The 18,780-nt window shown below is 43.8% G+C and overlaps 1 protein-coding gene across 5 annotated transcripts in view; it reads left to right on the forward strand.

Annotated features, from left to right (window-relative positions):
• The window catches only part of LOC139548374 (unconventional myosin-VIIa-like), an 80,003-nt gene that overhangs the window by 29,148 nt on the left and 32,075 nt on the right, over positions 1–18,780 (forward strand). For all 5 annotated transcript variants that reach the window (XR_011669710.1, XR_011669712.1, XR_011669709.1 and 2 more), the window contains exons 15-25: positions 165–271; positions 3,720–3,857; positions 4,074–4,232; positions 4,480–4,572; positions 4,717–4,811; positions 5,133–5,217; positions 5,471–5,689; positions 8,302–8,499; positions 8,955–9,074; positions 9,500–9,706; positions 12,821–13,000. Coding sequence is in view for 2 of the 5 variants with exons in the window: in XM_071358142.1 (XP_071214243.1) it covers positions 165–271; positions 3,720–3,857; positions 4,074–4,232; positions 4,480–4,572; positions 4,717–4,811; positions 5,133–5,217; positions 5,471–5,689; positions 8,302–8,499; positions 8,955–9,074; positions 9,500–9,706; positions 12,821–13,000 (1,601 nt within the window). In the remaining 3 variants the exon portion in view is untranslated. The remainder of the gene's footprint in view (positions 1–164; positions 272–3,719; positions 3,858–4,073; positions 4,233–4,479; positions 4,573–4,716; positions 4,812–5,132; positions 5,218–5,470; positions 5,690–8,301; positions 8,500–8,954; positions 9,075–9,499; positions 9,707–12,820; positions 13,001–18,780) is intronic.

The raw sequence follows: 18,780 nt of genomic DNA on the forward strand, positions 1-18,780 counted from the left end.
CTTGTGAAGATCAGAGAGGATATGCCACGTGTAAGCGATGTGGTAATGGCTCCACCTTGCCCTCTGATTATTTACACCTATCATATCTCCACAAGTGCATGGTTAAGGGGCCGGGGCTAGGGGTTTGTTTGGGATTGGACGTGGCTGACTCCTGTGTGTTTCAGGCTTCCTGGAGAAGAATCGTGACAGCCTCCACACTGACATTATCCAGCTGGTCCACTCCTCCAAGAACAAGTTCATCAAGCAGATCTTCCAGGCTGATGTCGCCATGGTGAGAGATGACGTGTCTGGTGGTCACATAGTGATGATGTTACGATGACACCTTGAATGTATTTTCCCTACTCACTCCACCAGGCTGTGTCCACTAAGCATAAGGGCGAAAGGCTTAGAGTAGGTCATTTTAGCCATTTTAAAAGTGTACCCCCTTATTTTTCCTTATTTTTCTATGGTTATGACATCCTTTGTGACCTATAGTCCAAAGTTTTATGTCTCCCAGTGATGATGTCATCAAGCGATCACTCTCAATTCTTACTTTTCTTTACTACTCCTACTACTATTGTTTCCCTTAGCATTAGGGGAGCGGTGGTATTAGCCATGCCTATCTTCATCTCTTTCTCTCATTTTGGTTGTGTTCTGTCTGACCCCAGTTTCTGTGTGGCTATCTGCCGCCCACCACTCCTTCTCCGAAGGTAAACAACGGCCATTCCTTCTGTGGTAAAACAATTCTGTATGTAAACCCTGGATTGCTGATGCTATGCATTGGCCAATGAGAGGCTTTGAAGCAACTGGTCGGCAATATTGGCACTCCCAAGTAGAAGCAGTCCTTCATAGGAACGAATGTTTCAAGAACGAAATAACATGTATTTTTTGTTGTAGTGGGGACAGTAACATTAGTAGTCATCTCCAAAATAAATAAAATAAGATATCATTTTTTTTTTTTACCTTGCATATAATTTAAAAGTATGCATTAAGGTGTCTGTAATAGAATAAGTGTCAAAAACGAATGTAGACATTAATAAATGCATTTATATTGCTTCCAAAAACTTTTTTTACTATGGAAGAGGAGTACCAAGATGGCTACGCACCCTGTCAGTCATCCAGGGTTTATTCACATCCCTGGGTAAACCCAGATCTCACTGCTACCAATAAACCTTGTGTATCTTGTGTTTCTCCCAAAACTCCCCTCCATCCATCCATCCATCCTCTGGAACTCAAACCTTTTTCTGTCCCTTTTTCTTTTCAGTCTTCACCCCAGTGGTAGTAATATTAAAACAGTGATTCTCAAATATTTTTTTTTATCTGTGACCACGTCATTTGTCACTGTGACCTAGCAGGAACTGGCCACAACCCAGCAGGGGGTCCCAACCCACTATTTGAGAAATACTGTGATTTAGAGTTGTTTAGAGTTTACACCAGGGGTCTTCAACCTTTTCTTGCCCAGTGACCCCCTCCCAGTTAAACCGGTAACCCAGGGACCCCCATCATATGTTATCAAAAAACTAAACGTGCATGTCTTGTCTTATCAGATAATGGCAAGGAGATCAAGCCGTCCTTCAATAACTGACCTCTGTAAAATGGTACAGAATCAGCTTGATCCCCTCTGTCGAAGACGCTTGGACCTTTCTTTTAATACTTTCAGTGCTATTGTTGGCAGAGTTACTCCACCTCAAGAATCCCATTTTGCGAAAAGCCCGGCACATGCATACTCAGGCTGACTGGCTCTCGTTCAGGCAAAATGAGAAATAAGTGCACTCAAGCTATCCGGAAGTCGATGTCCGTCCAACATTTCCTCATCTCTCACCCCTTCTGATGCGACTAGCCCCGATGCTCCATCCTCTTTTTCACCTCTCCCTTCGGGCAGTCACTGAGTCCGAGGTGCTAAAGGAGCTCCTCAACGGTGTCACCATTGCCCTTGATTCTAAGCAATGTTGTGCTGCTATTTTTATTGACTTGGCCAAAGCTTTTGATACGGTAGGCCATTCCATTCTTGTGGGCCGGCAAAACAGTATTGGTGTCTCTGATGGTTCTTTGGCCTGGTTTGCTAACTACCTCTCTCAAAGAGTGCAGTGTATAAAGTCAGAAAATCTGCTGTCTTAGCCACTGCCTGTAACCAAGGGATTACCCCAGGGCTTGATCCTGGGCCACACGCTCTTCTCAATTTACATCAACAACATAGCTCAGGCAGTCATCCATTTATATGCAGATGATAGTCTTATAATCGGCTGGCTCCTCCCTGGATTTTGTGTTAAACACTCTACAACAAAGCTTTCTTAGTGTCCAACAAGCTTTCTCTGCCCTTAACCTTGTTCTGAACACCTCCAAAACAAAGGCCATGTGGTTTGGTAAGAAGAATGCCCCTCGGCCCCACAGGTCTGATTACTACCTCTGAGGGTTTAGAGCTTGAGGTAGTCACCTCATACAAGTACTTGGGAGTATTGCTAGACGGAACTCTGTCCTTCTCTCAGCACATATCAAAGCTATAGGCTAAGGTTACATCTAGACTTGGTTTCCTCTATCGTAATCGCTCCTCTTCCACCCCAGCTGCCAAACTAACCCTGATTCAGATGACCATCCTACCCGTGCTAGATTACGGAGACATAATTTATAGATTGGTAGGTAAGGATGCTCTAGAGCGGCTAGATGTTCTTTACCATTCGGCCATCAGATTTGCCACCAATGCTCCTTATAGGATACATCCCTGCACTCTATATTCCTCTGTAAACTGGTCCTCTCTGTATACCCGTCGCAAGCCCACTGGTTGATGCTTATTTATAAAACCCTCTTAGGCCTCATTCCCCCTATCTGAGATACCTACTGCCGCCCTTATCCTCCACATACGACACCCGTTCTGCCAGTCACATTCTGTTAAAGGTCCCCAAAGCACACACATCTCTTCAGTCAAAGACTCAATGATGGACACTCTTACTGACAGTTGTGGCTGCTTCGCGTGATGTATTGTTGTCTCTACCTTCTTGCCTTTGTGCTGTTTTCTGTGCCCAATAATGTTTGTACCATGTTTTGTGCTGCTACCATGTTGTTGTCATGTGGTGTTGCTACCATGCTGTGTTGTCATGTGTTGCTGCTATGCTATGTTGTTGTCTTAGGTGTGTCTTTATGTAGTGTTGTGGTGTCTCTCTTGTCGTGATGTGTGTTTTGTCCTATATTTTTTATTTTTAAGTCCCCGCAGGCCGTCATTGTGAATAATAATTTGTTCTTAACTGACTTGCCTAGTTAAATAAAGGTTAAAAAATAAAATCAACATTTTAAAAATGAATAGATTTGGTAGATAGTTTTTCATTATTTTCACCTCCCCACATTAGAATTGGAAGAGGAAGTGTAATCTCTAGCATAGCCTATTAGAAAGGTAACTCCAAACACATTTTCTCTAAGAGCAGCTGTTAGCTGGTTAAACAAAAGTTAGCATGTGTTGGCAAAAATGTATGTCCAAGTCAAAAAAGCTTACCATCAGCCAGTGGCACTTGCCGCACTGGTAGCCTATTTGCGGGTGCTGTTGTTTAATTGTAATTTCAATTTGTGGTATACATATTGATTCTTGAAGAATATGACTTATACATGGCAATCCTTTCATCCATAGCTCGGTCTATGAATTTTAGAGTTGTTAAATTTTCCCAGCCCCATTCCCTCAGATTAGCAAACAAAGTGTCAGGGTCAGGTTGTTAAAATTACAAATACATTGCTCTGTGTGTGTGTGTTGCCAGGGTATGGAGACCAGGAAGCGTTCCCCTACTCTGAGCAGCCAGTTCAAGCTTTCTCTGGAGCTGCTGATGAGAACCCTCAATGTATGTCAGCCTTTCTTTGTCCGCTGCATCAAACCCAACGAGCTCAAGAAACCCATGGTGAGTCCAACCTGACGAACAAACTAGTATGAAAGAGTGTGTGTGTGGGTGGGGGTGTATTTGCCTGTGTGTGTGCGTGCATGTGTGTGTACATGCCTGTGCGTGTGATTGTGTGTGTGATTGCGTGCGTGCCTGTGTGTGTGTGTGTCACGATGTTCGTGTACCATTCACTTACAGCTGTTCTCTTTAACTATGTTTGTGTGTCTGTCCATCTAGCTGTTTGACAGGGAGCTGTGTGTGCGTCAGCTGAGGTACTCTGGGATGATGGAGACCATTCGTATCAGACGCGCCGGTTACCCCATCAGATACACATTCGGAGAGTTCGTAGACCGTTACCGTGTCCTCATGCCCGGAGTCAAACCTGCCAACAGACAGGTTAGCAGAGCTGGGCCCTGTCCATTAGGCACCAAACGAGAAAAAAAAAAACAGACTGAAACGAGGGCCTCCTGGACTTTTCCAATAAGAAACACTTGTTTTCTGTTCCAAAATGTTTTAGAACATCTGTTTTCTGTCCTAATGAACACAACCCTGCTTTCGATTATATTACTATGTTCTGTTACTCTACTTCAGGATGGCTATTAGTTCAGAGAGGTGTCATTCATTCCCTGGTGTTTTCTCATAGGAGGACCTGAGAGGGACGTGTCAGAAGATAGTGGAGGCTGTTCTTGGACGAGATGACGACTGGGAGATTGGGAAGACCAAGATCTTTCTTAAGGTGACTAGATTTCATTGATTGCAAATCGACATATTATCATATTTTCACCTACATTATTATACATATTACGATAAAATAAACAGTGCACTCTCTCTCTCTTTCGCTCCCGCCTCCCACCGCTCTCTCTCTCCCTCTCCGTCTCAGGACCACCATGACATGCAGCTGGAGATAGACAGGGACAAGGCCATCACTGACAAGGCCATCCTCATCCAAAAGGCTGTACGAGGAATGAAGGAGAGGTGAGGAAGGAGGGAGTAGAGGGGGGAGAGGAAATAGGATGGGCAAGAGGGAGGGTGAGAAGGGGGGAAAGGGGACATGCGTTGGTGGTGGGGTGGGGATTCGGTGAAGGATCCTCTTTAAGTTCCGATCTTTGTTTTGTTTATCCATATTGTACTTAGGGACAACGTTTAACTTGTCCCTCATAGATCGAATTCAGATACTACCGTTGAATTGTCTGGATATTTCAATTCACAAATGTTGTGTTTGAGAGCTACGGTATTATATAATATGTTTCCATATGCACCTCTCCCCACCCCTCCCTCCCCCTGTGTGTTTTCCAGGACTAACTTCCTGAGGGTGAGGAGGTCAGTGACACTCATTCAGAAGATGTGGCGCGGCTATCGGTGCAGGAAGGACTACAGTGCGGTGAGTTCTTCTATATCCATGATTACTGACGTTTCACAACCGTACATTTCATGGATGGTTCACTTGGACATATCCCTGGGCAGGAATGACATTTAGTCCCTTAATGAACATTCCTTAAAAGAACGTCCCACAGTTACTGAATTATGGGTTGTAGTTATGTTGCTATAACGTTATAGTTGTGTTATATTGGTGTAGTTATTTTGTTAGAATGTTATATTGGTGTTTGAGAGTATTGTTGGTGTCTCCTCACCAGATGAGGGTCGGCTTCCTGCGCCTCCAAGCCCTCTATAGATCAAGAAAACTCTTTGTCACCTACCAATTGGCCAGGACTTGCGTCACTCAAATACAGGCCCGTTGCCGTGGTTTCATGGTGAGGCAGTCTTTTTGGAGGCAGCTGCATGCGGTGATCACCATCCAGGCATACGCCCGGGGCATGATCGCACGGAGGGTTACCCAGAGACTCAGGGCAGAGGTAAGATGCTACACTACTCATAGGCATATGCATACACACAGAGATAGGCACACAGACACAAAGCAAGGCAACAGGGCTAAAGTAAGGCAATTTAAATCTGATCAAATCAAATCAAACTTTATTTGTCACACGTGTCGAATACAACAAGTGTAGACCTTACTGTGAAATGCTTACTTACAAGCCCTTAGTCAACAGTGCAGTTCAAGAAGAGTTAAGAAAATATTTACCAAATAAACTAAAGTAAAAAATTATAAAAAGGAACACAATAACGAGACTATAAACAGGGGGTACCGGTACAGAGTCAGTGTGCGGGGATACAGGTTAGTTGAGGTAATTTGTACATGTAGGTAGGGGTGAAGTGACTGTGCACAGATAAACAGTAAGTAGCAGCAGTGTACAAAACAAGTGGGGGGGTGTCAATGTAAATAGTCCGTTGGCCATTTGATTAATTGTTCAGCAGTCTTATGGCTTGGGGGTAGAACCAGTTAAGGAGCCTTTTGTTCCTAGACTTGGCACTCCGGTGCCGCTTGCCATGCAGTAGCAGAGAAAACAGTCTATGACTTGAGAGACTGGAGTCTCTGACAATTTTATGGACTTTCCTCTGACACCGCCTATTATATAGGTGCTGGATGGCAGGAAGCTTGGCCCACGTGATGTACTGGGCCGTACACACTACCCTCTGCAGCACCTTACGGTCAGATGCTGATCAGTTGCCATACCAGGTGCAGCTGTATAACTTTTTGAAGATCTGGGGACCCATGCCAAATTTTTTCAGTCTCCTGAGGGGTTTTGTCGTGCCCTCTTCGAGTGTCTTGGTGTGTTTGAACCATGATGGTCTGTTGGTGATGTGGACACCAAGGAACTTGAAACTCTCGACCCGCTCCACGAGTACAACCCTGTCGATGTTAATGGGGGCCTGTTCGGCCCGCCCTTTCCTGTAGTCCACGATCAGCTCCTTTGTCTTGCTCACATTGAGGGAGAGGTTGTTGTCCTGGCACCAGACTGCCAGTTCTCTGACCTCCTCCCTTTAGGCTGTCTCATCATTGTCGGTGTTCAGGCCAACCACTGTTGTGTCGTAAGCAAACTTAATGATGGTGTTGGAGTCGTGTTTGGCCACGCAGTCGTGGGTGAACAGGGAGTACAGGAAGGGACTAAGTACAAACCCATGAGGGGCCCCAGTGTTGAAGATCAGCGTGGCAGACGTGTTGTTGCCTACCCTTACCACCTGGGGGCGGCCCGTCAGGAAGTCCAGGATCCAGTTGCGGAGGGGGGTGTTTAGTCCCAGGGTCCTTAGCTTAGTGATGCGCTTCGTGGGCACTATGGTGTTGGAACGCTGCGCTGTAGTCAATGAACAGCATTCTCACATAGGTGTTGCTTTTTTCCAGGTGGGAAAGGGCATTGTGGTAGTGCGATTGAGATTGCGTCGTCTGTGGATCTTTTGGGGCGGTATGCAATCCGTCTGGCCCTGCGGCTTTGTGAATGTTGACCTGTTTAAAGGTCTTGCTCACATCGGCTACCGAGAGCGTTATCACACAGTCATCCAGAACAGCTGGTGCTCTTGTGCATGCTTCGGTGTTGCTTGCCTCGAAGCGAGCATAAAAGGCATTTCGCTCGTCTGGTAGGCTCGCGTCACTGGGCAGCTCGCATCTGGGTTTCCCTTTGTAGTCCGTAATAGTTTTCAAGCCCTGCCACATCCGACGGGCGTCAGAGCCGGTGTAGTAGGATTCAATCTTAATCATGTATTGAGGCTTTGCTTGTTTGATGGTTCGTCTGAGGGCATAGCGGGATTTCTTATAAGCATCCGGATTAGTGTCCCGCTCCTTGAAAGCGACAGTTCTTGCATTTAGCTCGATGCGGATGTTGCCTGTAATCCATGGCTTCTGTTTTGGATATGTCCATACGGTCACTGTGAGGACGACGTCATCGATGCACTTATTGATGAAGCTGATGACTGAGGTGGTATTCTCCTCAATGCCATTGGATGAATCCCGGGAACATATTCCAGTTTGTGCTAGCAAAACAGTTCTGTAGCGTAGCATCCGTGTCATCTGACCACTTCCGTATTGAGCGAGTCACTGGTACTTCCTGCTTTAGTTTTTTATGGTCAGATTTGCCAAATGGAGGGCGGGGGAGATCTTTGTATACATCTCTGTGTGTGGAGTAAAGGTGGTCTCAAGTTTTTTCCCCCTCTGGTTACACATGTGACATGCTGGTAAAAATTTGGTAAAACTTATATAAGTATGCCTGCATTAAAGTCCCCGGCCACTAGGAGCGCCGCTTCTGGATAAGTATTTTCTTGTTTGCTTATGGCCTTATAGAGTTGGTTGAGTGTGGTCTTAGTGCCAGCATCGGTTTGTGGTGGTAAATAGACGGCTATGGATAATATAGATGAGAATTCTCTTGGTAGATAGTGTGGTCTACAGCTTATCATAAGGTACTCTCCCTCAGGTGAGCAATACCTTGAGACTTCTTTAATATTAGACTTCGCACACCAGCTGTTATTGCCAAAAAGACACACACCCCCACCCCTCGTCTTACCAGCTTCTAGAAACATTTAAGAACATTTATGAGAATTTGTAAGTGATTAAACAACTTTCTCCCCCATTTCTCAGCACCGGCGGCGCCAAGAGGCAGAGGGCCAGCGTCTGGTCGAGGAGGAGCGCCTGAGGAACCAGATGACGGTGCGACGGGCGCGGGCCGAGGCCGAGAGGAGTCACAAGGAGCGCCTGGCCGAGCTGACCCGTCAGGAGGAGGAGAGGGAGATGGAGGCACGGGAGGAGGCACGACGAAAGAAGGAGATGGTGGAACAGGTTCCTAAAGCACCTAATTGTTTAAAAATCTTAACTTCCACTTTAGTCAAATTTTCCCTTAGTCATGAATTGATGTTAGGTCACAAATTTGACTTAAAAGTAAGTTAAAATTTGTTCCATAAAGAGGTTATGTGGAGGTTTTGAATCATTTCAACCAGAAGTAGAGCTCACAAGCTAAAATAGCCTATTAATTAACCTATTCAATATTAATACTACCCAATATCTTGTCTTTAGTTTACCTGGTAAACGTTGATATCATACTCTGTTGACTTACGTTTTTATTATTCACATGATCAATGTATTACCCATTTTGGTTTTCTCTTCCTCACCTGCATATGCAATAGTCAGTCCCAGATCGGTTCATGCTGTCCAAGCTACACATAGAGTACCCTGTGTTATATGTTTGTTGTCCTTTGTTTTTACTCTGTGCCTATAACTCAACCTCAACCCAACAGGTGGAGCGGGAGAGGCAGCAGCCTGTGGACCACTCAGACATGGTGGACCAGATGTTTGGCTTCCTGGGGAACACAGGGGCACTGCCCAACCTGGAGGGACAGGGGCCGGCCGGCTTTGAGGTGAGATGGGGGGGGGGGGTTAGGGGCGGTGGTGGGAAGTATGGTAGTAGATACTGTCTGTGTAGGTACAGTGGTGTATGTGCAAGGGGTAGGGGTATAGATGTAAGGGGTATGGGTTTAGATGTAGGATGTGTGTGTCTGTGTGCCTTGATGTATATGTCTGTCTGTGCGTGGGTGGGTGGATGCACCTGCCTGTATCCCTGCCTACATGTGTGCCTCACTGGCGTAGCACACACACCCGCAGCCTCCGCCCTTTCTCAGACCATGTCAATATTCTGGGGGAGAAAATGGTATCAGTGCAAAACTGCGCTATGCCACTGGTGTGCCTATGTGTGTGTGCGCACATGTGCCTCTATGCGTGCCTACTTCCCTCCCTCTGTGCATGCCTCTGTGTCTCTGTGTCTGTTTACATGGATGTGTTGTAGGACCTGGAAGTGGCTCTGCGGGCCGAGGGGGAGGAGGAGGACTTAGACGAAGCTCTCCCTCTGCCTGACGACGAGGAAGAGGACCTGTCGGAGTACAAGTTCTCCAAGTTCGCCACCATGTACTTCCAGGGCACCACCACACACACATACGTGCGGCGCCCGCTCAAGCAGCCTCTGCTCTTCCATGAGGATGAGGGTGACCAGCTGGTGAGTTGACCTCTGACTTTTGACCTTTTACCAATCGTGTGCGTGTTCGCCATTGTGGTCCTACAGCTTTGCACATGAGCCCTGAGTCATGAGTGTCTAACTGAATATTACTTTAACCCCACTCAGGCTACCCCCCCACACACACAATCAATTTCAGATAATTTGGGCACGAAATTAAGAACATGCTAATACCTAACGGAACTTTTGTGTGTGGAGGAGGGGGAACAAACATACTAAAATTAACATTTGGTGACTGCAGCCAGTTAAACCAAACCAAAGATGGCTGTCTGTCCAAATACTGCTTACTGGGTCAGGAAACCAATACAGTGCCTTACAAAATTATTCAGACCTCTTGGATTTCTTTGTAAAACATTTTATTGTGATACAAAGAGGGATTATAATGGATTTAATTGTAATTTTATTGTCAACAATCAACACAAAATACTCTGTCAAAATGGAAGAAAATAAATTAAGTTAAATAAAAAATATATATAACTAAAATATAGTCGTTGCGTAAGTATTCAGCCCAAATGGCTACAGAGGTCAATGGCTGTAATGGGATAACTGAGGATGGATCAACACCATTGTAGTGTCTCCACAATAATGACCTAAATGATGGAGTGAAAACAAAAAAACAAATATACAGAATACAAATATTTGAAAACATGCAATTTGTATGCAACAAGGCACTAACTAACTGCTTCCTTATTTTCGAGCATGGTGGTGTCTGCATCATGGTATGGGTATGCTTGACATCAGCAGATACTGGATAGTCAGGATGAAAAGAAACGGGATGGAGCTAAGCACAGCCAAAATCCTAAAGGAAAACCTGCTTCTGTTGGCTTTACACCAGAGACTGGGAGAGGAATTCACCTTTCAGCAGGACAATAACCTCCAACACAAGGCCAAACTTACACTGGAGTTGCTTACCAAGAAGACGGTGAATGTTCCTGAGTGGCCAATTTACAGTTGTGACTTAAATCTGCTTGAAAATCTATGGCAAGACTTGAAAATTGCTATCTATCCATGATCACCAACATCTTGACAGAGCTTGAAGAATTGTGAAAATAATAATGGGCAAATATTGCACAATGCAGATGTGCAAAGCTCTTATAGACTTACCCAAGAAGACTCACAGCTGTAATCGATGCCAAAGGTGTTACTAGCATGTATTGACTCAGGGAGCAAAATACTGTACTTATGCAATGACTATATTTTAGTTATTTAATTTGTGCTTATCTTTTTATGTATGTGTGGTGTGTGTGTATGTATATAATATATATGTGTGTGTGTATATATATATATATATATATATATATATATACATACATACATACATACATACATACATACATACATACATACATACATACATACATACATATATATATATGTGTGTTTGTATATACAGTGGGGAGAACAAGTATTTGATACACTGCCGATTTTGCAGGTTTTCCTACTTACAAAGCATGTAGAGGTCTGTAATTTTTATCATAGGTACACTTCAACTGTGAGAGACAGAGACAAAAATCCAGAAAATCACATTGTATGATTTTTAAGTAATTAATTTGCATTTTATTAAGCAAATGAATTACTTAAAAATCATATATATATATATATATATATAAACAGGTTTTTAGATTTTTTTGCAAATGTATACAAAAATAAAAAATCACATCACATTTACATAAGTATCCAGACCCTTTACTCAGTACTTTGTTAAAGCACCTTTGGCAGCGATTACAGCCTCAAGTCTTCTTGGGTATAACGCTGCAAGCTTGACACACCTGCATTTGGAGAATTTCTCCCATTCTTTTCAACAGATCCTTTCTGTCAGGTTGGATGGGGAGCGTAGCTGCACATCTATTTCCAGGTCTCTCCACAGATGTTCGATAAGGTTCAAGTCCGAGCTCTGGCTGGGCCACTCAAGGACAATAAGAGACTTGTCCAAAAGCCACTCCTGCATTGTCTTGGCTGTGTGCTTAGGGTCGTTGTTTTGTTGGAAGTAATCCTTCCCTCCAGTCTGTGGTCCTGAGCGCTCTGGAGCAGGTTTTCATCAAGGATCTCTCTGTACTTTGCTCCGTTCATCTTTCCCTCGATCCTGACTAGTCTCCCAGTCCCTGCCGCTGAAAAACATCCCCACAGCATGATGCTGCCACCACCATCGCTTCACTGTAGGGATGGTGCCAGGCTTCCTCCGGATGTGACTCTTGGCATTCAGGCCAGAGTTCAATCTTGGTTTCATCAGACCAGAGAGTCTTTAGGTACCTTTTGGCAAACTCCAAGCGGGCTGTCATGTGCCTTTTACTGAGGATTGGCTTCCTTCTGACCACCCTATCATGAAGGCCTGATTGGTGGAGTGCTGCAAAAATGGTTGTCCTTCTGGAAGGTTCTCCCATCTCCACAGATGAACTCTGGAGCTCTGTCAGAGTGACCATCGGGTTCTTGGTCACCTCCCTGACCAAGGTCCTTCTCCTACAATTGCTCAGTTTGGCCGAGTGGCCAAACTTCTTCCATTTAAGAATGATGGAGGCCACTGTGTTCTTGGGGACCTTCGATGCTGCAGAAATGTTTTGGTACCCTTCCCAAGATCTGTGCCTAGACACAATCCTGTCTCTGAGCTCTACGGACAATTCCTTCGACCTCGTGGCTTGTTTTTTTCTCTGACATGCACTGTCAACTGTGGGAACTTGTACAGACAGATGTGTGCCTTTCCATATCACGTCCAATCAATTGAATTTACCACAGGTGGACTCCAATCAATTTGTAGAAACATCTCAAGGATGATCATTGGAAACAGGATGCACCTGAACTAAAATGCTAGTTTCATAGCAAAGGGTCTGAATACTTATGTAAATAAAATAAAAATATTTGTGTTTAAAAAAATAACACAATTTATCAAAAATGTCAGAAACTGTTTTCACTTTGTTATTATGGGGTATTGTGTGTAGAGTGATGAGCAAAAACATTAATATAATCCATTTTAGAAAAAGGCTGTAACGTAACAAAATGTGTAAAAAGGGAAGGGGTCTAAATACTTTCCGAATGCACTATAATTTAGCAATTTGGCCAAACAATCTCTTGAAAACCAATCCCAATCCCCCCATCCCCCAGGCAGCGCTGGCGGTGTGGATCACGGTGCTGAGGTTCATGGGGGACCTGCCTGAACCGAAGTACCACATCGCCATCAGTGACGGCTCAGAGAATATCCCCGTCATGACCAAGATCTACGAGACGCTGAGCAAGAGGACCTACAAGAGAGAGCTGCAGGAGCTCCAGACTGTGGAGGCCGAGGTGAGGGTGAGCTCCGAAGTGAAGCCTCCCCTAGGTACAGATTCAGGATCAGCTTCCCCTCTCCTAAACATAGTTGAGACGGGATAGAATGTGGGTGGGAAGAGTGGGGGAGGGGGTAAAGGAAAGATAAATGAGTGAGAAGAAGAGAGAGAGTGGGTTGGAGTAGGGTGGGAAGAGAAGGGATGAAAGGGAGGATGTGAGCGAATGTGGGGTTGAGGAGTCGGGGGAGGTGTGCAAAAAGGTGTTTGTGATTATTTATTTTTTTTGCCCAAATTTGAATGTTGTGAAAATTCTGTGCAACTTCCAGCGCGCGTTTACTGTGAACACTAAGGTTGTACCCACTTTAAGTTACAATTTTAACAGTGGCCAAGTAGACTACTGTGGCTATTTGATCATACTGCAGGCCTACCAGGGTGGCCTTCCATCAGAAACTATGGAGAAAATGCAGCCCATTAAATTTTAACATGGAAATAGCTGTTCTATCATTCAGCCTTCAGTAGCATCCAACGTGTGATTTTCAATATAGGCCTACACTCCATGAGGCCTGTATTGAACACAGGGCTTGACATGAACCTGTTTATCCACTTGTCCTTCAGACAAGGAGGTAACTGAAAATGTTGTTCAAATCAAATGTTATTTGTCACATGCGCCGAATACAGGTGTAGACCTTACCATGAAATGCTTACTTACAAGCCCTTAACCAACAATGCAGTTCAAGAAATAGAGTTGAGAAAATATTTCTTAAATAAACTAAAGTAAAAAATAAGATAACACAAATAACACAAAAAGTAACACAATAAAATAACAATAACGAGGCTATATGTGGGGGGTACCGGTACCGAGTCAATGTGCGGGGGTACAGGTTAGTCGAGATAATTTGTACATGTAGGTAGGGGTAGAGTGATTATACATGGGGGGGGGGGTCGTCAATGTAAATAGTCCGGGTGGCCATTTGATGAATTGTTCAGCAGTCTTATGGCTTGGTGGTAGAAGCTGTTAAGAAGCCTTTTGGACCTAGACTTGGCACTCCGGTACCGCTTGCTGTGCGGTAGCAGAGTGAACAGTATATGACTTGGGTGACTGCGATCTTTTAAAATGTTTTGAGCTCTCCTCTGAAACCGCCTAGTATGTAGGTCCTGGATGACAGGAAGCTTGGCCCAAGTGATGTACTGGGCCATACGCACAACCCTCTGTAGCGCCTTACGGTTGGATGCCGAGCAGTTGCCATACCAGGCGGTGATGCAACAGGTCAGGATGCTCTCAATGGTGCAGTTGTCGAACTTTTTGAGGATATGGGGACCCATGCCAAATCTTTTCAGTCTGCTGAGGGGGAAACGGTGTTGTCGTGCCCTCTTCACGACTGTGTTGGTGTGTTAGCACCATGATAGTTTGTTGGTGATGTGGACACCAAGGAACTTTAAACTCTCGACCCGCTCCGCTGTTGGGTTATTTGATACAAGAAACCACTTTGCAAAATAAAATGCATTAATATTCCCATACCATTATTACAGAGAATCAGACAAATTATGCTACTCTCTGCCTATTGGCTACTTAGATTATTCAAGCCTGTCTCAAAATACAACACTGCCACCTTTAAGAGAAAAAAAAGATGTTTACCTGACTTGCTTTTCAAAGATGTCTAGAAATGTACACGTTTTGTGCTCTTGTAGGAAGCAATCACTCCCCTATTGCTGACTACAAATTATCTACAACTGGGCTAATAACTCACTAACTAGCAAAGTATATGTACAAAATGTGCATATAGACCTACTGCAGCTCTGATTGTTTATGCCGCACTGGTCTGTATAGAGTACGTGCTGAGTAGTGCATGCCAATGCAATAGAATCCTACTCCGATGCTTTCTGCCTACAACAAATCTCTTGCCTACAGTAGTTTGTTTTGTTTCTGTATGTTGCATTGAAAGTGGTTAATATTGCGTTGATTCGATCACAATTGCCACAGTAAAGGGAAATTAACAGGGAAAACTTTAGAACAGTGGTCACAAACGTTTTCTGAGTCAAAATCACTTTGAGTCAAAATGCAAGTCGAGATCTACCACTCAGATTTTTTTTTTTAACATGACTTAAAAAACATAAGCCAAATGCAGCATTAACCAATTAAAAACAGTACTGTAGCAATGATGTTTGTAAAGTAGGCTATAGGCCCAAATCATTATCACTGCATATTGGCTTTGCTTGAATTGCCCTGCCAATGAATTGTTGTTCAGGATTTAAAAATATACACTGCTCAAAAAAATAAAGGGAACACTTAAACAACACAATGTAACTCCAAGTCAATCACACTTCTGTGAAATCAAACTGTCCACTTAGGAAGCAACACTGATTGACAATAACTTTCACATGCTGTTGTGCAAATGGAATAGACAAAAGGTAGAAATTATAGGCAATTAGCAAGACACCCCCAATAAAGGAGTGGTTCTGCAGGTGGTGACCACAGACCACTTCTCAGTTCCTATGCTTCCTGGCTGATGTTTTGGTCACTTTTGAATGCTGGCGGTGCTTTCACTCTAGTGGGAGCATGAGACGGAGTCTACAACCCACACAAGTGGCTCAGGTAGTGCAGCTCATCCAGGATGGCACATCAATGCGAGCTGTGGCAAGAAGGTTTGCTGTGTCTGTCAGCATAGTGTCCAGAGCATGGAGGCGCTACCAGGAGACAGGCCAGTACATCAGGAGACGTGGAGGAGGCCGTAGGAGGGCAACAACCCAGCAGCAGGACCGCTACCTCCGCCTTTGTGCAAGGAGGAGCACTGCCAGAGCCCTGCAAAATGACCTCCAGCAGGCCACAAATGTGCATGTGTCTGCTCAAACGGTCAGAAACAGACTCCATGAGGGTGGTATGAGGGCCCGACGTCTACAGGTGGGGGTTGTGCTTACAGCCCAACACCGTGCAGGACGTTTGGCATTTGCCAGAGAACACCAAGATTAACACCCTAAAATTGCCACTTTCTATACCGAAATTACACAAGAATGTTACAAAACCTCCAGGGCGCCCTATTGTAGCGGGCATTGATGCAGTAACGGCCCCTCTATCTACTTTTGTTGACTTTTTTATTAGTCCACTAGCAGAACAGCTCCCCTCCTTTGTAAAGGACACCAGCAGTATGATCTCTATCATTGAATCTCTTGATCCTCTCCCAGAGAATACTTTGTTAGTTACTTTTGATGTTGATCCGTTATACACAAATATTCCACAAGAGGGCGGTATTGAAGCTATGGAACATTTTCTTCTGCAACGTGACCCTCATGAACTACCTTCCAGTGCCTGCATTATAACATTGGCTGAAATAGTACTCACACATAACTATTTCATGTTTCTAAATTATTTCTTTATTCAGACAAAGGGTACTGCTAGGGGATCCCCCATGGCTCCTAACTATGCTAACTTGTATGTGGGTTACATGGAGAAACAGTCTACTTTCAATCCTCTCAAAAATGTTTTCTTGCCTAACATCATTATTTGGAAACGGTATATTGATCGTAACAGTTTGTTGAGGGCTGACAGTTGTCACCCACTTCCCTTGACAAATAGTTTGCCCTACAGCCAATTCTGTCGAATCAAAAGAATTTGCAAAAAATAATCAGATTTCGACAGAAATATGGCTGAGACGCAAAGAAAGTGGTACTAATTGGTACACTCTGATTTACCACCCCAAGATATTCCTCAACAACGTCTATTTGCGCCTCTACTGTATGGAAATTACAAGTGTAATGGCTGTGCTCAATGCAATGCCACTTATATATGTAGATCCTTCAAACACCCACAAACAGGGAAATCGATCCCAATCAAAGGTGTTATTACGTGCTCCACTAAGGCAGTTATTTATCTTATAACTTGTCCTTGTGGTAAAAATGATGTGGGTAAAACAAAGCCCGAATTAAAAGTACGTATCTCAGAGCACCGTAGTACCATTAGGTGCAAAAACTTGACTTACCCAGTTTGGAAGCAAACCACTCGATTTCGTCTCTAGGTTATATTGGCATCGAACATGTCACTCTCCCTAGGAGAGGGGTGACCTTGATAATTTATTGTTAAAACGAGAGGCTGCCTGGATCTTTAACTTAAAGACCCTTGCTCCCTTCGGTCTCAACGTAGACTTTGATCTGAAGCCATTCTTGTGATTATTGTGACTTTGCCATTGTAATTGTTTGTAAGCTTGTGTAATCTAAAATGAATCGATGATCTAATGCTATCCATTAGTTTTTTTGTATGCTGTTCTTTGTATGCCATTTTTATATTTGAGATTAACCAATGATATTAATCCACACTTGGCCATGATTACAGACACCTGTGTGTCATTTGACACTATATAAACGAGTTATCCCGCAGTGTCTGTGATTGTAACCTGATGAAGACAGCTTGGCTGTCAAAACGTTGGATATGACATTTTTTCATCTGAGCTCCTGGAGTGTGCGGCTCTCCTTTCAAGTGAGTGCTGTGAACACAGCCCAACAAGGTGAGTCCAACAATGTCTTGTATGCTGCTGCATAAATTATGTAATATGCCAGGGAGATATATTTACCATAGCTAAGAAGTAATACTAAGTGTATGTTGTGTAGTAAGCTGTTAGTAGCCTATGTGCCTCACCCTAATAATTTGGTCTATTTTCCCCTCTTAATTTAGCCTACTGTTCTGACTTGGTGGTGCACATGTAGCCTATAACCTGTTTTTGAGAAATGTAGATCTTTCATTTTCTGCTTATATGCCCCCTTTATTTATCCTACGGTTCTGACTTGGTGTACAGGAAGAATGTCGCTGTACATTTCAAAAGTGCTGAACAAATAGTTATATTGACTACGTCCGTCCTAGCTCGCTCATTAATGTCTTAATCGAAATTACGGATTGCCTCTTGTCCCCTTATGCCATAGTTTGTACATCTCAATTGTCAGTAGAAACCACATTTGTTTAAGCAAGTCAGCCATGTCAGATATGTTTTTGTTTTTTTAAAGGCAGTAAATGAGGCTGGATGAACTGTTTCTCTGCCAGACAAGGCTCCGCTGGTAAGGTGTTGGGACTGCAGTTTGGACCCTGCTGTTGGGATAGCTTTATGTAGGCCCTAACAGTTTGTGGGCACCGTTTGTCACCGTTATAGTGCCATGAATGTATTGTTTAGTGTTGTGTTGTGTAGTGGCTTTGCTGGCATGCATCCCACAATTATGTTTTTGGCCGCACCAAGATTTACATGCTAAAATTGCCACTGCTTGTGATGCACAGCTGAGTGAGCGTACATTTAAATAATTTGATTTTTATTTATATTTTACTGGATTGATGGTGCCTGCATCTGATGGTCAGTCTCTTAACATCCCTTCGCTCCCCCTTTCCTCCACTGACTGACCAAAAAGGGACCGCTGTCCAGCTGATGGTGAAACCCGAGTCGCACCGCATTATTTGCCTCATGCACAAATTCATGTTGTTACTCCTACAGTATGAACCGAGAAAGTGAAATATTCCTTGATATTAAAAAAGACTTAAGCTGCTAATAATAACAACAATGCTTTCCTACTTATTCATTACTGCTGCAGTGCTTTTTGTAGCACTGAGTGGAAATAGGAAGAACACTGATTTTATGTCTTATTAAAGTGTTGAATACAAAGTGTTGACAGTGAGAACTTAAACATTAAACTCCCTCATAAAAACAGAAGCTCTTTGCTGTATTCGTTGACAGTCTCTATGGTTTTAAACGTTTTGAAATCTCACAGTATCAACTTTTCTGTAGCTTTCTTTTATGCCTGCTACCTAACTGCAGACACGGTAATTTG

The sequence above is a fragment of the Salvelinus alpinus genome, chromosome 1 (genome assembly GCF_045679555.1).
Source record: "Salvelinus alpinus chromosome 1, SLU_Salpinus.1, whole genome shotgun sequence".
Lineage (NCBI taxonomy): Eukaryota > Metazoa > Chordata > Actinopteri > Salmoniformes > Salmonidae > Salvelinus > Salvelinus alpinus.